The 15,186-nt window shown below is 49.2% G+C and overlaps 1 protein-coding gene across 1 annotated transcript in view; it reads left to right on the plus strand.

Moving 5' to 3' along the window:
* The window catches only part of TMBIM1 (transmembrane BAX inhibitor motif containing 1), a 45,295-nt gene extending 33,269 nt beyond the window's left edge, over positions 1-12,026 (plus strand). The window contains 6 exon segments of the mRNA XM_075609679.1: positions 666-705; positions 1,063-1,110; positions 2,086-2,160; positions 3,343-3,438; positions 7,787-7,840; positions 8,557-12,026. Coding sequence (XP_075465794.1) covers positions 666-705; positions 1,063-1,110; positions 2,086-2,160; positions 3,343-3,438; positions 7,787-7,840; positions 8,557-8,703 — 460 coding nt within the window. The 3' untranslated portion in view covers positions 8,704-12,026.
* The last annotated feature ends 3,160 nt before the right edge of the window (positions 12,027-15,186 follow it).

Consider the following 15,186-nt stretch of genomic DNA (forward strand, 5'->3'; position numbering starts at 1 on the left):
TGTCTTATGGAATAGCATAGCCTTGTCCGTCTGGGTCTATAGGGGGGGCTCGTCAGGCTCCGATAAGGGGATCAAACCCTAATACGGGTTTAGCTGCCATCGACTTGAGTAGCAGATGGCGCCGTATCGAGTGTTCCATTCTGCGTTGCAGATTAATGAATCCCAGCGCTTGCGCCCCTATACTAAACTGGATTCATTGCCTCCCCAGGCCGAGTACTGTCGCGAAACCTTTCTCCGTCCCAAATATACTGTTTTGCAGCCTCATGCACGTTGTGTGATCGATGCTTGAGCGACGCTGTTACTTTATGTTTTGTATCGCCGGACATTGACACTTTTCAGAATCCGGCAGCCGGTGAGGGAGTGTTATACAGAGATGGGGTAATGAGTCAATGTCGGTGAAATCCCAGCTCCAATCGCTATAGTATATGCTTCCCAACCTCCAGGATACTGTAGGTCACTGCAAGTCTTCATTCATTGCCAGAGAAGCGTCTGTCCGCACAACACTTCCCAACATGTTCATTGTAGAATCGGTGTCGGGGAGAATATTTTTTAGCCCCATTTTTGGCATGACATAATAGCCATTAATTAGACAAGAGGTACCTACTCATCCAGAAGTTTATCTCCGTCACCCAGGTCCTGCATCACTTTTTCTGTCCCCTCTGCAGGAGGCGTTTCCCATGGAATATTATCCTTCTGAGCGTATTTGTGAGTATTTTTCATTTTTCCTCCCTACTCCAGTATTAATGAGTATTATAAGTTTCATGTAAAGATCGGCACGAGGTATATTGTATAGGGATGTTATCACTGGAAGGACAGTGGCGTCCACTGATTGGAATTGAGGCGAATTGATAGTGTTATGTAAGGCGTTAATAGTAGTGTTGTATATGGGGTTTGATCCATGGTTTGGTTTTCTCAGTAGAAGAAAGTAGATACAATGTCACCCTAGGGTGTAGTGAGATAGGAAGGATAGAGTTTAGGTGCAGCACCCATGTGTTGGTTTACGTTCTTGCTCACCGACTGTTGCTCTTTCTCGTATATTCATGCAGTGCTTTCTTCTTGCAGACACTTGCCATGTCACTGATGACTGGAACGATGGCAAGGTACGAACCGGTCTTCTCTTACAATGCAGATATAAATGGCTACCAACAGAAATAGATCCGTCTGGGTACAGGGAGTGGGTGATCCTATATGATGCGATCACGCAGACACAGTTCCAGTACTTGCCACTGTCGGAGACTGGATCCTGGGCCTCATGGATCTTTGGTCTGAGCCTGTGTTTGTATTTCCTCTCGGGGTTCATAGTGAGCAGAATGTAAGACTTGTGTCTCATGCTGAGTGCTGTGTACACTGTCCATAGAACAGAATGGAAGAATGTATGTGTCAGTCACAGTATCTGGATGCTAAGCGTTTAAACACAGAGCACAGCAAATAAAAATACCACGTGAGCAGTCACATGTCTCAGACAGGTCTACAGCCCTGCCTTTCCCCATTATCTCTTGGCATACAGTACTCCCACTGCAGCCAGGGATTCTGGGAAAATTACATGCAAATAAGCACTATGTCACCTTTTACTTCATGTTCATTTTAACCCATATAAGCCCAGTGCAGAAGCGGAGAATAAAGGTTGACGACAATACACAGAGCAGATCTGTGTCACAGCTCTAAGCTTTAGCTCAGGCACTGAGGCGGACTCTGTATATTGCAGCTCAACGCGGTCTCTAGGCCTAATATAATATATAACCGGCCCGTGGCAGCCTTCCTGCCAATGCTCTGATACTCAAAGTGGGGCAGCAGTTCTTTTTCTCGGTTTTCAGTGCGAGATGATCAGTCTGCGTGTTTTCTGTGTTTTTGGTTAGAACTGAAACCCCTAGTTATAATAATGGGGGGGGTTGTCCATGTAGATTCCTACTTTTCTGTTATCTTTCATCGGTAATTTGTCAGGATCACATGATAGCTTTGATTTCTTGTGCAGGACCCTCCAGTTCAGTTTGAGGCACCTTTTGGGTGACCTTGAACCCGGGTATAGAAACGCTGAGCTTGTTGCCGTGTGATTCGCGTGTTCAGCACATGTTCTTTCCGTTGCAGTTTCTATAGCTGATCTGCATTGGGATCACGGCGATTGTCACCATTGCAGTAACGGTCTTCTGCTTCCAGACCAAGGTAAGATGCGGATTTGTGCTACCTGTGTTTGTGTAGACGCGATAGAGCAGGAGTTGCCAACTCCAGCCCTCAAGGGCCACCAACAGGTCAGGTTTTAAGTCGTTGAGTGAGCGTGTGATTGAGCCACCTGTGCTGAAGCAGGGGTATCCTTAAAACCTGACCTTTTGGTGGCCCTTGAGGACTGGTGTTGGCCGCCCTTGCGATATTTCCAAGGCTGTGATTTTACAACCTCGCTCCCCCTTTATTAAGCACAGGGGCAACGCTTTTTGGATGCTAATTTAGAAATGATTTGCTCGACAGGTAGTGCAGAATAAATGAGTACTTCAGTATTAGGTGATAACTTTTTTATTTGAGCTAACAATTGATATTGAAAGATAATCTTTCGAGAGATCTCTCTCTCTTTCAAGTAGTGATGTACCGTGTGCTACCCGGTATCCGGCGTTACTCGGCGGCTTTTCAGCTACCCGGAAATTGCCCGGACCCCGGCAGCTGGAAAGTGGACCCGGCGCCGGGTATCCGGGTAATGTCAGGGTAGTTGAAAAGTATCTCTTACCTGCTGGAAGCCCGCGCGGGACATCTGAACAGGTAAGCGGCGCGGTGGGGCGGGCATCACCGTCATGTGCGGGAGCTGCAGGACTCCATACTACGCTGGGACCATGTGACCGGAGCAGGAGAAAAAGCTTTCCTATTGGACAGCCGGCTGGACAGGGCTCCACACTGACCGCTGATGCAGCCCCACCGTCCCCGCACCGCTGGCTTGCCTGTTCAGATGTCGCCGGCGGGCTTCCTCCACCCCAGGTAAGAAAAACCAGGTAGCCGGGTACCCGACCGGGTACAAGGCGCCAAATCCTCCGGGTACCCGTTACCCGGTTTTAAAAAAATGTAGGACCCGGTCCAACACTACTTTCAAGTACTCCTTTGCTGCACTCTGCACTATCACTGCTGGACTAGCCCGGCTATTTCTATGCAGCTCACCAAACAGGAAGAGATTCTAAATAAACTCCATCTCCTTTACAATAAAGTGGCAAGCTGAGATTGTAAATGTAGTACTGTGGGATTCTGGGTTTGGAAATGACACCCTGGCGTTGCGCCCTGGTAAACCCCTTCGCACATGGTTTTCCTCCCTACTATCTCCGCCTGGATCTCCCCAATGACCGTTTCCTCCCGGTGTCTTCCTGGCAGGTGGACTTCACATCATGCGGAGGGTTATTTGCTGTGCTGGGAATCGTTGTCTTCATCACGGGGATCGTAACGGCCATTGTTTTGGCATTCAAATACGTGAGTGGGGGGGATGGGGATGGTGGGGGGGGATGGGGATGGGGGGGCGGGATAGCATGGATATTTAATATTTATTTATGACATTTACTAGCTGAGAGCCCCGGCGTTGCCCGGGATGTTTGTGGTGTGGGTGTGACATTTGGGTGGGGAGTGGTCCACACGGCCCATGTGCGGTGGTAGTGCTGCTGTGGCTGTACTGATGGTGATTGTATCGGTGTGCTGATTTGGGAGGGTTTGGTGCTGATGTGGGGGTGCGGATGTGGGGTGTGCCGATGGGGGAGGTGCAAAGGTGGCGATGTGTGGGTGCTGATGGTGTTGATGGGGGCTGGGAATGGCGGGGAGCCGAGAATGCCAGTGTGCTGGGGGGGCATGGGATACCGGTGTGCTGATGTGGTGGTGCTGGGGATAGTGTGTGTGTATGTGTACGTGTGTGTGTATACATATGTGTGTGTATGTATACATGTGTGTATGTATACATTGTGTGTATGTATATATTGTGTGTATACAACATGTTTGTGTGTGTGTATACACGTATGTGTGTGTATACACGTGTGTGTGTATACACGTGTGTGTGTATACACGTGTGTGTGTATACACGTGTGTGTGTATACACGTGTGTGTATACACGTGTGTGTGTATACATGTGTGTGTATACACGTGTGTGTGTGTGTATACACGTGTGTGTGTGTATACATGTGTGTGTGTGTATACATGTGTGTGTATACATTATGTGTATGTATACCTGTGAGTGTATGTCTCCATGTGTGTGTGTACGTTTACATGTGTGTGAGTATACGTGTACATGTGTGTGTGTGTGTACGTGTCTACGTGTACATGTGTGTGTGTGTACGTGTACATGTGTGTGTGTCTACGTGTACATGTGTGTGTGTGTGTGTGTGTGTGTGTACCTGTGTGTGTGTGTGTACGTGTGTGTGTACGTGTGTGTGTGTGTGTACGTGTGTGTGTGTGTGTACGTGTGTGTGTGTACGTGTGTGTGTGTGTCTACGTGTGTGTCTACGCGTGTGTCTGTGTGTGTGTGTGTGTCTACGTGTGTGTGTTTGTGTATACGTGTGTGTGTCTACGTGTGTGTGTGTGTGTGTGTATACGTGTGTGTGTGTGTGTGTGTATACGTGTGTGTGTGTATATACGTGTGTGTGTGTGTGTATACGTGTGTGTATACGTGTGTGTGTGTCTACGTGTGTGTTTGTGTGTGTGTCTACGTGTGTGTGTCCCTGTGTGTGTGTGTTTGTGTCCCTGTGTGTCCTTTGGCCCGTCACTCCGCCTCAGGCCAATGAGAGGTGTGCGGGGGGCGTGCCAAGGGACCAATGAGGTGGGAAGGGGGGGGGGGAGGAGGTGGGAAGGGCGGGGGGTTGGAGGAGGTGGGAAGGGGGGTTGGAGGAGGTGGGAAGGGGGGGGGGAGGAGGTGGGAAGGGGGGGGGGGAAGGTGGTGAGGAGGGGGGATGGGGGGGAAGGGGGGGAGAGGGGAAGGGGGGGAGGTGGTGGGGGGAAGGGGGGGAGGTGGTGGGGGGAAGGGGGGGAGGTGGTGGGGGGAGGGGGGGAGGTGGTGGGGGGAGGGGGGGGAGGTGGTGGGGAGGGGGGGGGAGGTGGTGGGGGGAGGGGGGGGAGGTGGTGGGAAGGGGGGGGGGAGGTGGTGGGAAGGGGGGGGGGGAGGTGGTGGGAAGGGGGGGGGGGAGGTGGTGGGAAGGGGGGGGGGAGGTGGTGGGAAGGGGGGGGGGGGGGGAGGTGGTGGGAAGGGGGGGGGGGAGGTGGTGGGAAGGGGGGGGGAGGTGGTGGGAAGGGGGGGGGAGGTGGTGGGGGGAGGAGGGGGGGGAGGTGGTGGGGGGAGGGGGGGGAGGTGGTGGGGGGGAGGGGGGGGAGGTGGTGGGAAGGGGGGGGGAGGTGGTGGGAAGGGGGGGGGAGGTGGTGGGAAGGGGGGAGGTGGTGGGAAGGGGGGGGAGGAGGGGGGAAGTGGTGGGAAGGGGGGGAGGTGGTGGGAAGGGGGGGGAGGTGGTGGGAAGGGGGGGAGGGGAGGTGTGGGGGGTGGAGGGGAGGTGAAGGGGGAGGGTGGAGGGAGGTGAAGGGAGGTGGAGGGGAGGTGGAGGGGGGTGAAGGGGAGGTGGAGGGGAGGTGAAGGGGGGGGTGGAGGGGAGGTGAAGGGGGGGTGAAGGGGGGGTGGAGGGGGGGTGAAGGGGGGGTGGAGGGGGGGTGGAGGGAGGTGAGGGGTGGGTGAGGGGAGGTGAAGGCCGCTCCCTCACCCGTCCTGCCGCTCCCTCACCCGTCCGGCCGCTCACTCACCCGTCCGGCCGCTCCCTCAGCCGTCCGGCAGCTCCCACGTGGATCTGAGGCGGGAGGCAGCGTGTTGTGGCCGCTCCCTCGCTGTGTCCCGGGCACTCGCTCCCCCGCTGACTGTAGCGGCGCCGGGGGGGGGGAGGGAGTGGAGGGGTGGGTAGGGAGTGGAGGGGTGGGTGAGGGGTGGGTGAGGGGTGGGTGAGGGGAGGTGAGGGGTGGGTGAGGGGAGGTGAAGGGGGGTGAGGGGTGGGTGAAGGGGGGTGAGGGGAGGTGAAGCCCGTCCGGAAGCTCCCACGTGGATCTGAGGTGGGAGGCAGCGTGTTGTGGCCGCTCCCCCGCTGTGTCCCGGGCACTCGCTCTCCCGCTGACTGTAGCGGCGCCGGGGGGGGGGGGGGGGCTGAAAGCGCGGGAAACAGGGAGACACGGGGAGAGGAGGAGGTGCGGCGCGGGTGTGGAGGCTGATGTTCGGGGAGAAGAGGAGGAGGCTCCGGGACCGGCGGGTATGTGAGCCCCACCCCCGGGTTATACATGCTGCTAATGTACACCCCCCCCTACTGTGTGTGTGTGTGTGTCCGTGTGTGCGTCTGTGTGTCCCTGTGTGTGGTGTGTCCCTGTGTGTGTGTGTCCCTGTGTGTCCTTTGGCCCGTCACTCCGCCTCAGGCCAATGAGAGGTGTGCGGGGGCGGGCCAAGGGACCAATGAGATTTCCCCTAGGGACACCGGACATCCAGGCAGGCAGGCTGGCAGGCAGGCAGGCAGGCATACAGTGCTTTCACTAATATAGTATAAGATATGACGATTTTATCCAGGCCGCTGTACATTAGTTAGTAAAACAACGGTGGGGGTTATATATAGAACATTTCATGTGCTGGGCATAGAGTCATTGCTAATGTCTTTGTGGTGGGACATTATGGTCGGGCTATGGGTTGGGCATTGAGAGCTTAGTTAGTTGGTGTGTAGGGGGTTTGGGCCAGGTCTCTGGATTTAGTCTTGTCCGCGGCATGGTGATGGGTCTGGCAGTGGAGGCGATTGGATCAGCGAGCTGGATGACTGTGGAGGGTTTTGCAAGGACTTTAAGAAGGTTTAGGTAGGGGAGATCATGGGGTGGGGGGGAGGGGGTTGGGATGGGGATATGCCCTGGAGATCTGACATGAAATGGGCAACAAGATGTGCTGGGGGAGAGCGATAGGAGACAGAAGGGTCACCTCGTTCTGTGCCAGTCCTGAAAGGGGGAGACTATGGTATGTCTAGCACTGTTTTACATAGCAGATCTGTGCTGTTTGCACGGAGTAGTGATGGCGTTAAATTGTAATGAGGAGCCCCTGGGAGTTTCTGGTACAGGGAGATCGGCTGGCAGGTCCCTCAGCAGATCTGCAATGGCGTCAGCAACACACGTTGCAACCCAAGACTTTCTGCATCTCATAGATCTCCCGTTCTCCTAGTGTGTATGTTCAAACAGGAAGCAGGAGGGGAGACAGACCGCATGAGTCATGTATGTTTAGGAGCAATTCCGAAAAATGGTGCTGGGGCCATTGGACTAATGCCACGGGGACACCTGCTGGCCACATTGTGTATTGCAGATGAATAGCACAACTGAAAAGAAATGTATTATTCATACTATTATAAATATTATTATTCCCAGAATGTTCCATACTACTATCTGTTCTTTCATATAATTCTTTAAACTTTTAATTGCCAGAGGGGCCAGAAACTCATTCAGTTACAGACATCTTCTGGCAGCAAAGAGGTTTTATTGGGAGATGGAGCGTCTCCCAGATAGCTTTTAGGAAGTCCGGTTGCACACAGGGAGGAGGGCAGCCTAAATATCCCAGCACCAGGGAGCGGAAGGAGAGGGAACTCTCTGCTTATCCGTGCGGCATTTCACATTTTGAACATGAATGGTCCAATAATCAAGGGGTATGGCAGTATGAATCCCAGTAATATGGATCTCCGCTCCGATACCAGCACCGTGACACGCCGGGGGAAGTGAGCCGCGAGGTAGCAGTACTGCGCTGAAGAAATGTCACTTTTTAATTAGTTTTTTTTGTTGTCTTCTTTAGATCTATTGGTTGCACATGCTGTATGCTGCTATAGGAGCCATCGCTTTTACCCTGGTTGGTATTTTAATACTGCTATAGTTATTGGGGAGGTGGAGGGGGAGGGGGGAGAAGGTGGTAAGGAGCTTTGGACAATTTAGATGCAGAGCTTTAGTCCACGATGGGCACCGACAGTGGTGCGGGTTGTAGAAAAAAACTAAGAAAATGTTATTCCAATCCAAACTACGTTGAATATTCCAGCCCTAATTAAAGAAATGTGGCTTAAAGAACGTACCCCATCCCAATCAGTATCCCAGACCCATTTCTAATCATTTCATATATTTGGGGTTTCTTGTTGATCTTTAAAATTATCCTGGGGTACAGACATGGGGAAAAGTGATTGGTGTTATAACCAAGACATCTGACACATAGCAACAGATTTAGTGCAAGAGTCAAAACAGCTGAGAAGCCACCGTGGGCACCATTTGCCCGATGGCCATCCGTTAGAATCGTACGGGTGATCATTGCTTATGTCTGGTATGTTTAATATTCCAAGTCAACAATGAGTGAGGTTTGGGCATAAAAGGTGTTGGTATTCTGACACCTTGTACCATCACAAATCTACCCCTGGAAAAGACAGGAGAGTGGATCTGTTTTGGTTTATTTAATGATTAAACAAGCCACCAGGGTGTTGGAGGACCAGCTAAGAGTTGTTCTACCAGATGGGTCTTCAATGCTATGACTGCTGCCCTCTTCCTGACTCTGCTTCCTGACGCTACCTCTTACCCCAACAGTTCCTGGCATACGACACTCAGCTGATACTCGGGAACAGGAAGCACACCATCAGCCCCGAGGAATACATCTACGGGGCCATGAAGATCTACACGGACATTGTGTACATCTTCACCAACCTGCTGCAGATCGTGGGCAGCAGGATGTAGAGCCCGTCCTCCGTCCCCGTGTCCACTCCCTGAGGGATCACACTCCGGATAATACTGTGAGACGCTTCAGACAGGATTATGGATTGTTGGCGACAATTTAAACATCCTTCGCTACCACAGGGGGTGTTCAACATTGCAAAGCAACGACTTGCGCCCCTCTGGCAGGGAAGGGTGTAAGTGCTGGGGGAATATGCAGATCATTGCGTCCTTGACACCTTCTCTATTAAGTGGTTTACATGGCATTGATCTGCAATACTGCGCGAACAATCTCTGGCGCAAACAAACGGTGCCCTTTTTAATCCTTTAGCCTAGTGACGTGCAAAGCATTTCTCCTGTTACTCACCGCTCGTTCTTTCCAGTTTGAAATACTTCCTTTCTGTTCTCTCTTCCTCCTCACTGAAGTGTACATTGCTTCTTTATAGCAGCGGTTTTCCCATTCCAAAAAATCTGAATATTCCACATTTACTAATGATAATAAATACAAAAGGGTTAGCTCTTTACAGGCCGTCAAAACTCTCGTTTTTGGCGGCTTAGAACAGTAGCCCCAACACACAGACTTGTGGGCAAATGAATTCAAGTTGGGATTTCCCTATTGATATTGAGGACCTCAACTTCAGCCCTCAAGACCCCCCAACGGGTCAGATTTAAAGCCTATCTCAGTTTCAGCATGGGGGCTCAAGCAATGGCTCAGTCGAAGACTGAGCCACATGGGCTGAAGCAGGGATATCCTTAAAACCTGACCTATTGGGGTTCTTGAGGACTGAAGCTGAGAACCCCTGTGTGAAGTGCTGGAGTGGGCAGCAATAATTATAGACATTATGTTTTTGGCCCCTCCAGTGGTGAAGGCGTTTAAGGTGATTATTGGGCTTTGGGTTGGAATTGTGCAGTCATACTTGGCATTGTTTAATATTGCTGCACAATTTTCATGGGGCTCCATACTTAGGTTTCGCCGCTTCGACTTCTTTTACCTACAAAGCATTGCAGTGAAACCCCGTCAGCGAGACCTGCAGAACACCAATGACCTTTTTCTCTTCTGCAATGTATTTCTATTTTGTAAAATAGCTGAATGTTCACACACCACGTATGTGCCTTATTGTATTAGCCTCTGTGGATAATAGGGCTACTGCTGGCTAACTGCCACCTTCCTTGAGCGTCTGGTTGCCATGTGATATGGTGAACTATGTCCCGTGATGACCGTGGCTAAGAAGACATCACTAGCTTCCTGTTTCATCGTCGCTGGATCCATGCGATTCATAGTCACATACCGCTACTAACTCACAACCGAATTGGTTAGGCTAGAAATGTCTAGTACCCTTTCACGTTAAACCCCGAGTTAACCAGGGCCCCCCCACTATGCCTTAGTAATGTAACTAGTAAGACTGGGACTGCGGCTTTCGTTTAAAATATATTACACATTGAGTGTAATGAACCGACACAAAAATAACCAAGCTGGTGTTGCATGTACAATACAAGTGCCTTTTACTTTGTACAAACTCCTTATATCCCACTTATAGGGCCCTGTTCCAGACAGTGAGAAACGAGGTAGCACACCTGCTGCATTAAATACTACAAACTGGAATGGAAATGAATATGCTGTGTGTGTATAATATCCCACTTCCCACTGTGTGACACAGGGACCAGTCTTCTATATCCATGGAAATATGTTACCCTGCAAACAGCAAGTTATGTATGTAATGCAGATGCTGGCATAGACTAGTAGATCTATTTAGGATTAAAAAGAAATGTAGCCTCGTATTTATTTGTTCTATATCTTGATGCCGTTCACATTACAGGAGTTTTTGCTGCACAAACCTGGTTAGAAGTGCATCGGAAACAGTGACTGCAAGTCGAGGTATAAAGAGACTGTGTTTCCGAGCTGTCATTGGGCATGTGACAATCTCGTAAACCAGTCAGTGCATGGATTGCCTCTCCAAGGCAGTTTGTGGGACCCCCCCCCCACCCTGGCTGCAAAGGGGGAGTTAAAGAATCATAGTAAGTTTTTTATAAAGTGTAATCATTAGAGCAGAAGTGGCCAACTTCAGTCCTCAAGGGCCAGCAACAGGTCAGGTTTTAAGGGTATCCCTGCTTCAGCATAGGTGGCTCAGTCAAAGACTTGAGACACTGAGCCACTCAGGCTAAGGGATATCCTGAAAACCCGACCTGTTGGTGGTCCTGAAGGATGAGAAAGACTGAGCCACCTGTGCTGGAGCAGGGATATCCTTAAAACCTGTCCTGTTGCTGGCCGTTGAAGACTGGAGTTGGCCACTTCTGTATTAGAGCAAATTCTGGTAGAAAATCATTTTGCATGTGCCTGTCCCAGGGGGGCTCTCCCAGCGAGGCTGGGGCTGCATAGTTACGTTGCACGCAGACCGTGCCCTTTAAAGATAACAAGGATTCTGTTACGTGGGGTCTCAGGTTTGCATTTTTTAGTAAATAGAACAATTTAGTCTCCAAGTGTTCTGGGGGCTAAACTATTACAAAAAAAACAGGACTTGTCGACAATTTTCTTTAAAAAAAATTAAAAAAAAATTCTGATGCGATTTCTTTTTGTATTAGTTGCCCCGGTATTTGTAGGCAGGAGACTTTCATCGTTAGATTTCTACGTTCCGTATGGATTTATAGCCGAGCAGATAACTATTTGATTATTACAAATACCTGCGGGAGTACAGCTGTGCAGTTTAAGTGGCCAGTTCCATGTCGGAGTAGGCATCTCCTATATATGGCCACCCAGTGCCTGGCACCTAAACCCTTTCACCCTGTCCCCCTCCTGCCCAGTTACTAAGATGCTTCCTGAGCATCTATTGTCATTTGGTCTTGGGGCAGCGGCAAGAACTTTTGCACTGCTCTTCCAATGGCTCTCAGACCATCGGTTACAGCTGGGGAGCGCTGCCTCCCAAAGACATTCTACCATCACACTTACTCTGCGACATGCCTGGAAGCAGCTAACCAGATGGTGTGGCAGCCAGTCACCTTGAGCAGTGTGAGGGTTAATGAGCGGTAGAACGTCCTACAGCTTAAAAACTGGTTGGCTCGATGCGCACAAGGCTGGTACCAAAGCCAGAGGAAATTAACCCTCCAGTGTCTGATGCAAATCTGCTTGGCTGAGGCAGCCACAAACCAAGCAAAAAGGGAATGTGTGTCCTGTGAATATGAGCAGTGTGATAAAATAACCATGGCCTGGAAAGCCTTTTTCTTTATATCTTGCGGATACTAATCTTTTGGCGTGAGTGGAACAGTTGTGACACGATTAGCGGGCTGGTTGGAGACCCACATTTTATTTTGTTTACTTTGTATACTACGCAAATAAAGTTTATTTACTGCAAGGTGTGTTTGTCTTGATGTGATCTGTTAGAAATCAATTAACAAGGTGATTCAGATCCGTGATGCTCAACTTCCCCTCCAACAGGTCGCGTTTGTAGGATATCCCTGCTTCAGCACAGGTTGCTCAATCCGTGGCTCAGTTGAAGATGGCACCACCAGTGCTGAAGCAGGGATATCCTTAAATCCTGATATGTTGGGAGGGTCTTGAGGACTGGAGTTGAGCATCACTGATCTAGACCCCAATTCAATATTCTGCTTGAGGTTTCAAATGTAGTCATATTGGTAACCAGCGGTCAAGCTGCAGAGAAGGATTCTGGGTAGTGACATCCTTATGCACTGCATTAAACAGTTTATATAGCTAAGCCCAAGTCAAGAAAGAAGTATTGATGGATTCACGCAAATGTGTACCAGATCTCACACACTTTCTTTCACGGTGAAGTTAAGAAACGTGAACTAACCGGGCGCTCTTCAAGTGTAGGTGACATCGAAAAAGTGACCGTACAAAGTGACAAGATAGTCACAATATGTAAGTGACGTGAATATAAAGAGAATCGAGGTATGTACAACCATCGTTGGTCTTGTACAGTGAATCTTTGGCAATGGGAAGCGCAGAATCAATGGGTATGCAAAAGAAAAAGTAAATACATAGTATTGCAATATAACAAAACTTGGTTGGTGAGGATAGTAGGTCTTGTGCTAAAACTCACATGGTGTCAGATATAAACGGGCATGGGTGTAAACACTCGGGATCTTTAAGATGGAAAGTAGATCCCCTCAGACCCAATCGGAACCCTCCGTCTCTCCCAACAAGCAAGATAACAGGAACGGATGGTTAAAACAACAATTTTATAATAAAGTGCAACATCAACACTTACAATTAAAAAAAGGTGAAAACCAGCGCGGGATCGGATAAGGCTCCCGCTCCGAACGCCGCCGCTTCTCTGGAAAGGATGTCGGCGGTGTGATGCCGTCTCTCACTCAGCTCTATGGATGCAGCTCTCAGGTAAGGTGTCCAACGTCCCAATCCTCCCCACCTCGTCTCAGCGAATCGCGGCTCTTAAGCGAAACGCGTTGAGCCTCGGCAACCAATTTTTGTATTAACCGAGTCTTCCTCGATTATTTAATTTGCCCTGAAGTCCTCCCTCCCCCCCACCGGCTTCATTTGGATAGAGTTGAAATCTTCCCAAGTAAAGGGAAGAGTGCTTCACACCTTATATAAGGGCCACGGAGACCCATCTCTTACAACGCACTTGCCGCAGCGAGTTTTGCGTTTCGGGCTCGCATATTTTAATGTACATGTAATCTGCCTGCTGGGAATGTAAATTAGGTTAATACATTTCCTTAGGTGACCCTACTATTCAACTCCAGCCTAAAACTAGACATTCTGGATATAGCTTTACACCAGGGGCGGACAACTCCAGTCCACCAACTGCTCAGATTTATAAGGCTATCCCTGCTTCAGCACAGGTGGCTCAATTCAACTGAGCCTTCTGTGCTGAAGAGCCACCTGTACTGTTGACTGATCCACCTGTGCTGAAGCAGGGATATCCTTAAAACCTCACCTGTTGGTGACCTGTGCTTTATACCCGTATAGTAACTGCATTAATCTTTGCAATTGATGCACCATCTTGACTAAGTGACAGTGTATTTTTAGACCTTTAACTGGTGGCCTATTCGAGTAGCAATTAACACACACATTGCCAGCAAGGTCAAACCCCAACACCCACCACATCATTATCTATCTATCCATCTCAAAAGGAGAGCTACTGTGCGTGGCAAATGTATACAACAAAAGACAGGGCAGCCCAATGCTACATCCAATTGACAAAACATATATGGTAATAAGTATAACGTTAAATACTTCAATAATAATATTGTGCAGGGTTAACCCCTTTATTGCTAAGGGCAGCAATGTATTTGTGGCCCCTCTGCCAGGGAAGGGGTTAAATGTGTATTATGACATCTAAAAAGAAGCTACTCTGCATGCTCACATTTCCCAAGTCATTCAGAGATTTAGCAGAGCACTGATAAGTTCAGGTTTGTACAGTAGGTAGCTGTACTGAACTCGTGGCAGCTATGCATAGCAGCCCTCCCTGGCAGAGAAGAGGTTAACAGAATAGGCTAAATATACCTACATAATGTAAATGAGGGATCCAAAGACAAAGTATTCCAGTCATTTCTTCTTTTGCTCATTGTGATTAGAGTTCACCCTCAAATACTTTCTGGGCAAGCTACCCAGCTACCTGAACAAGCTCCACACCCCTACCACATGCAGCACCTATCACCTGAGATCAGACTCCAAAAGACTATTCATGGTCCCAAGGCTCAACAAGACGCTCCTCCTTCTCCTTCCGTGCACCCCAAAACTGGAACAACCTACCAGAGACTCTCACATCCACCACCAGTTTAAGGGCCTCATGCAGAGAGCATCGAATTTTCAAATTGGCGAATTTCATAAAAAGTAGCTTTTTTGGAGAGTTTTATTCTCCATATGCAGAAAAGTTCGAATTCTGCTATGTTTAACATGGATGCGTGTGGCGAGTTTAAATGGGAAAGATGCGCGCTTCAGAAATGTGTAAAGAAAAAATTGCGCATTTTTTGTCCCCTTTGCTATAGGCGGCGAGCGCCATCTTATTGCCAACTTTTCCTGGCGCGGCAAAAATGAGAAAATCGCGCCATTTTCCTGGCGCGAACAGCCGCTACATGCCGTTCGTACCTCTCTGCATTCGGAGAGTAAAAATGGCGAGATGGAGGTTCTCGCCAGCCGCGAGGCGAGTTTTAGAAATAGAAAAAAAAAATTGGCGAGTTTTTCGTAACTCGCCGTTTTCTGCGCGAAATTGTACAAAAAATGGCGAATTTTGAAATAACGATGCTCTCTGCATGAGGCCCTAAGTTCTTTCAAATCTATGGCTGTCTCACACTTTAATCTGGTCTGTAACTGTTTCATACGCTCATAATATATATATTTTCTTTAACTGTGCACGCAATGTCTTGTATATAATGTATACCTTGTTCATTTATGTAACTGTATTTGTAACCATGTATTATTTGTTTTACTCTGTGCCCAGGACATACTTGAAAACGAGAGGTAACTCTCAATGTATTACCTCCTGGTAAAATATTTTATAAATAAATAAATAATCACATAAGCAGAATGATTAA

Source organism: Ascaphus truei, chromosome 7, assembly GCF_040206685.1.
Source record: "Ascaphus truei isolate aAscTru1 chromosome 7, aAscTru1.hap1, whole genome shotgun sequence".
NCBI classification, from domain to species: Eukaryota; Metazoa; Chordata; class Amphibia; order Anura; family Ascaphidae; genus Ascaphus; species Ascaphus truei.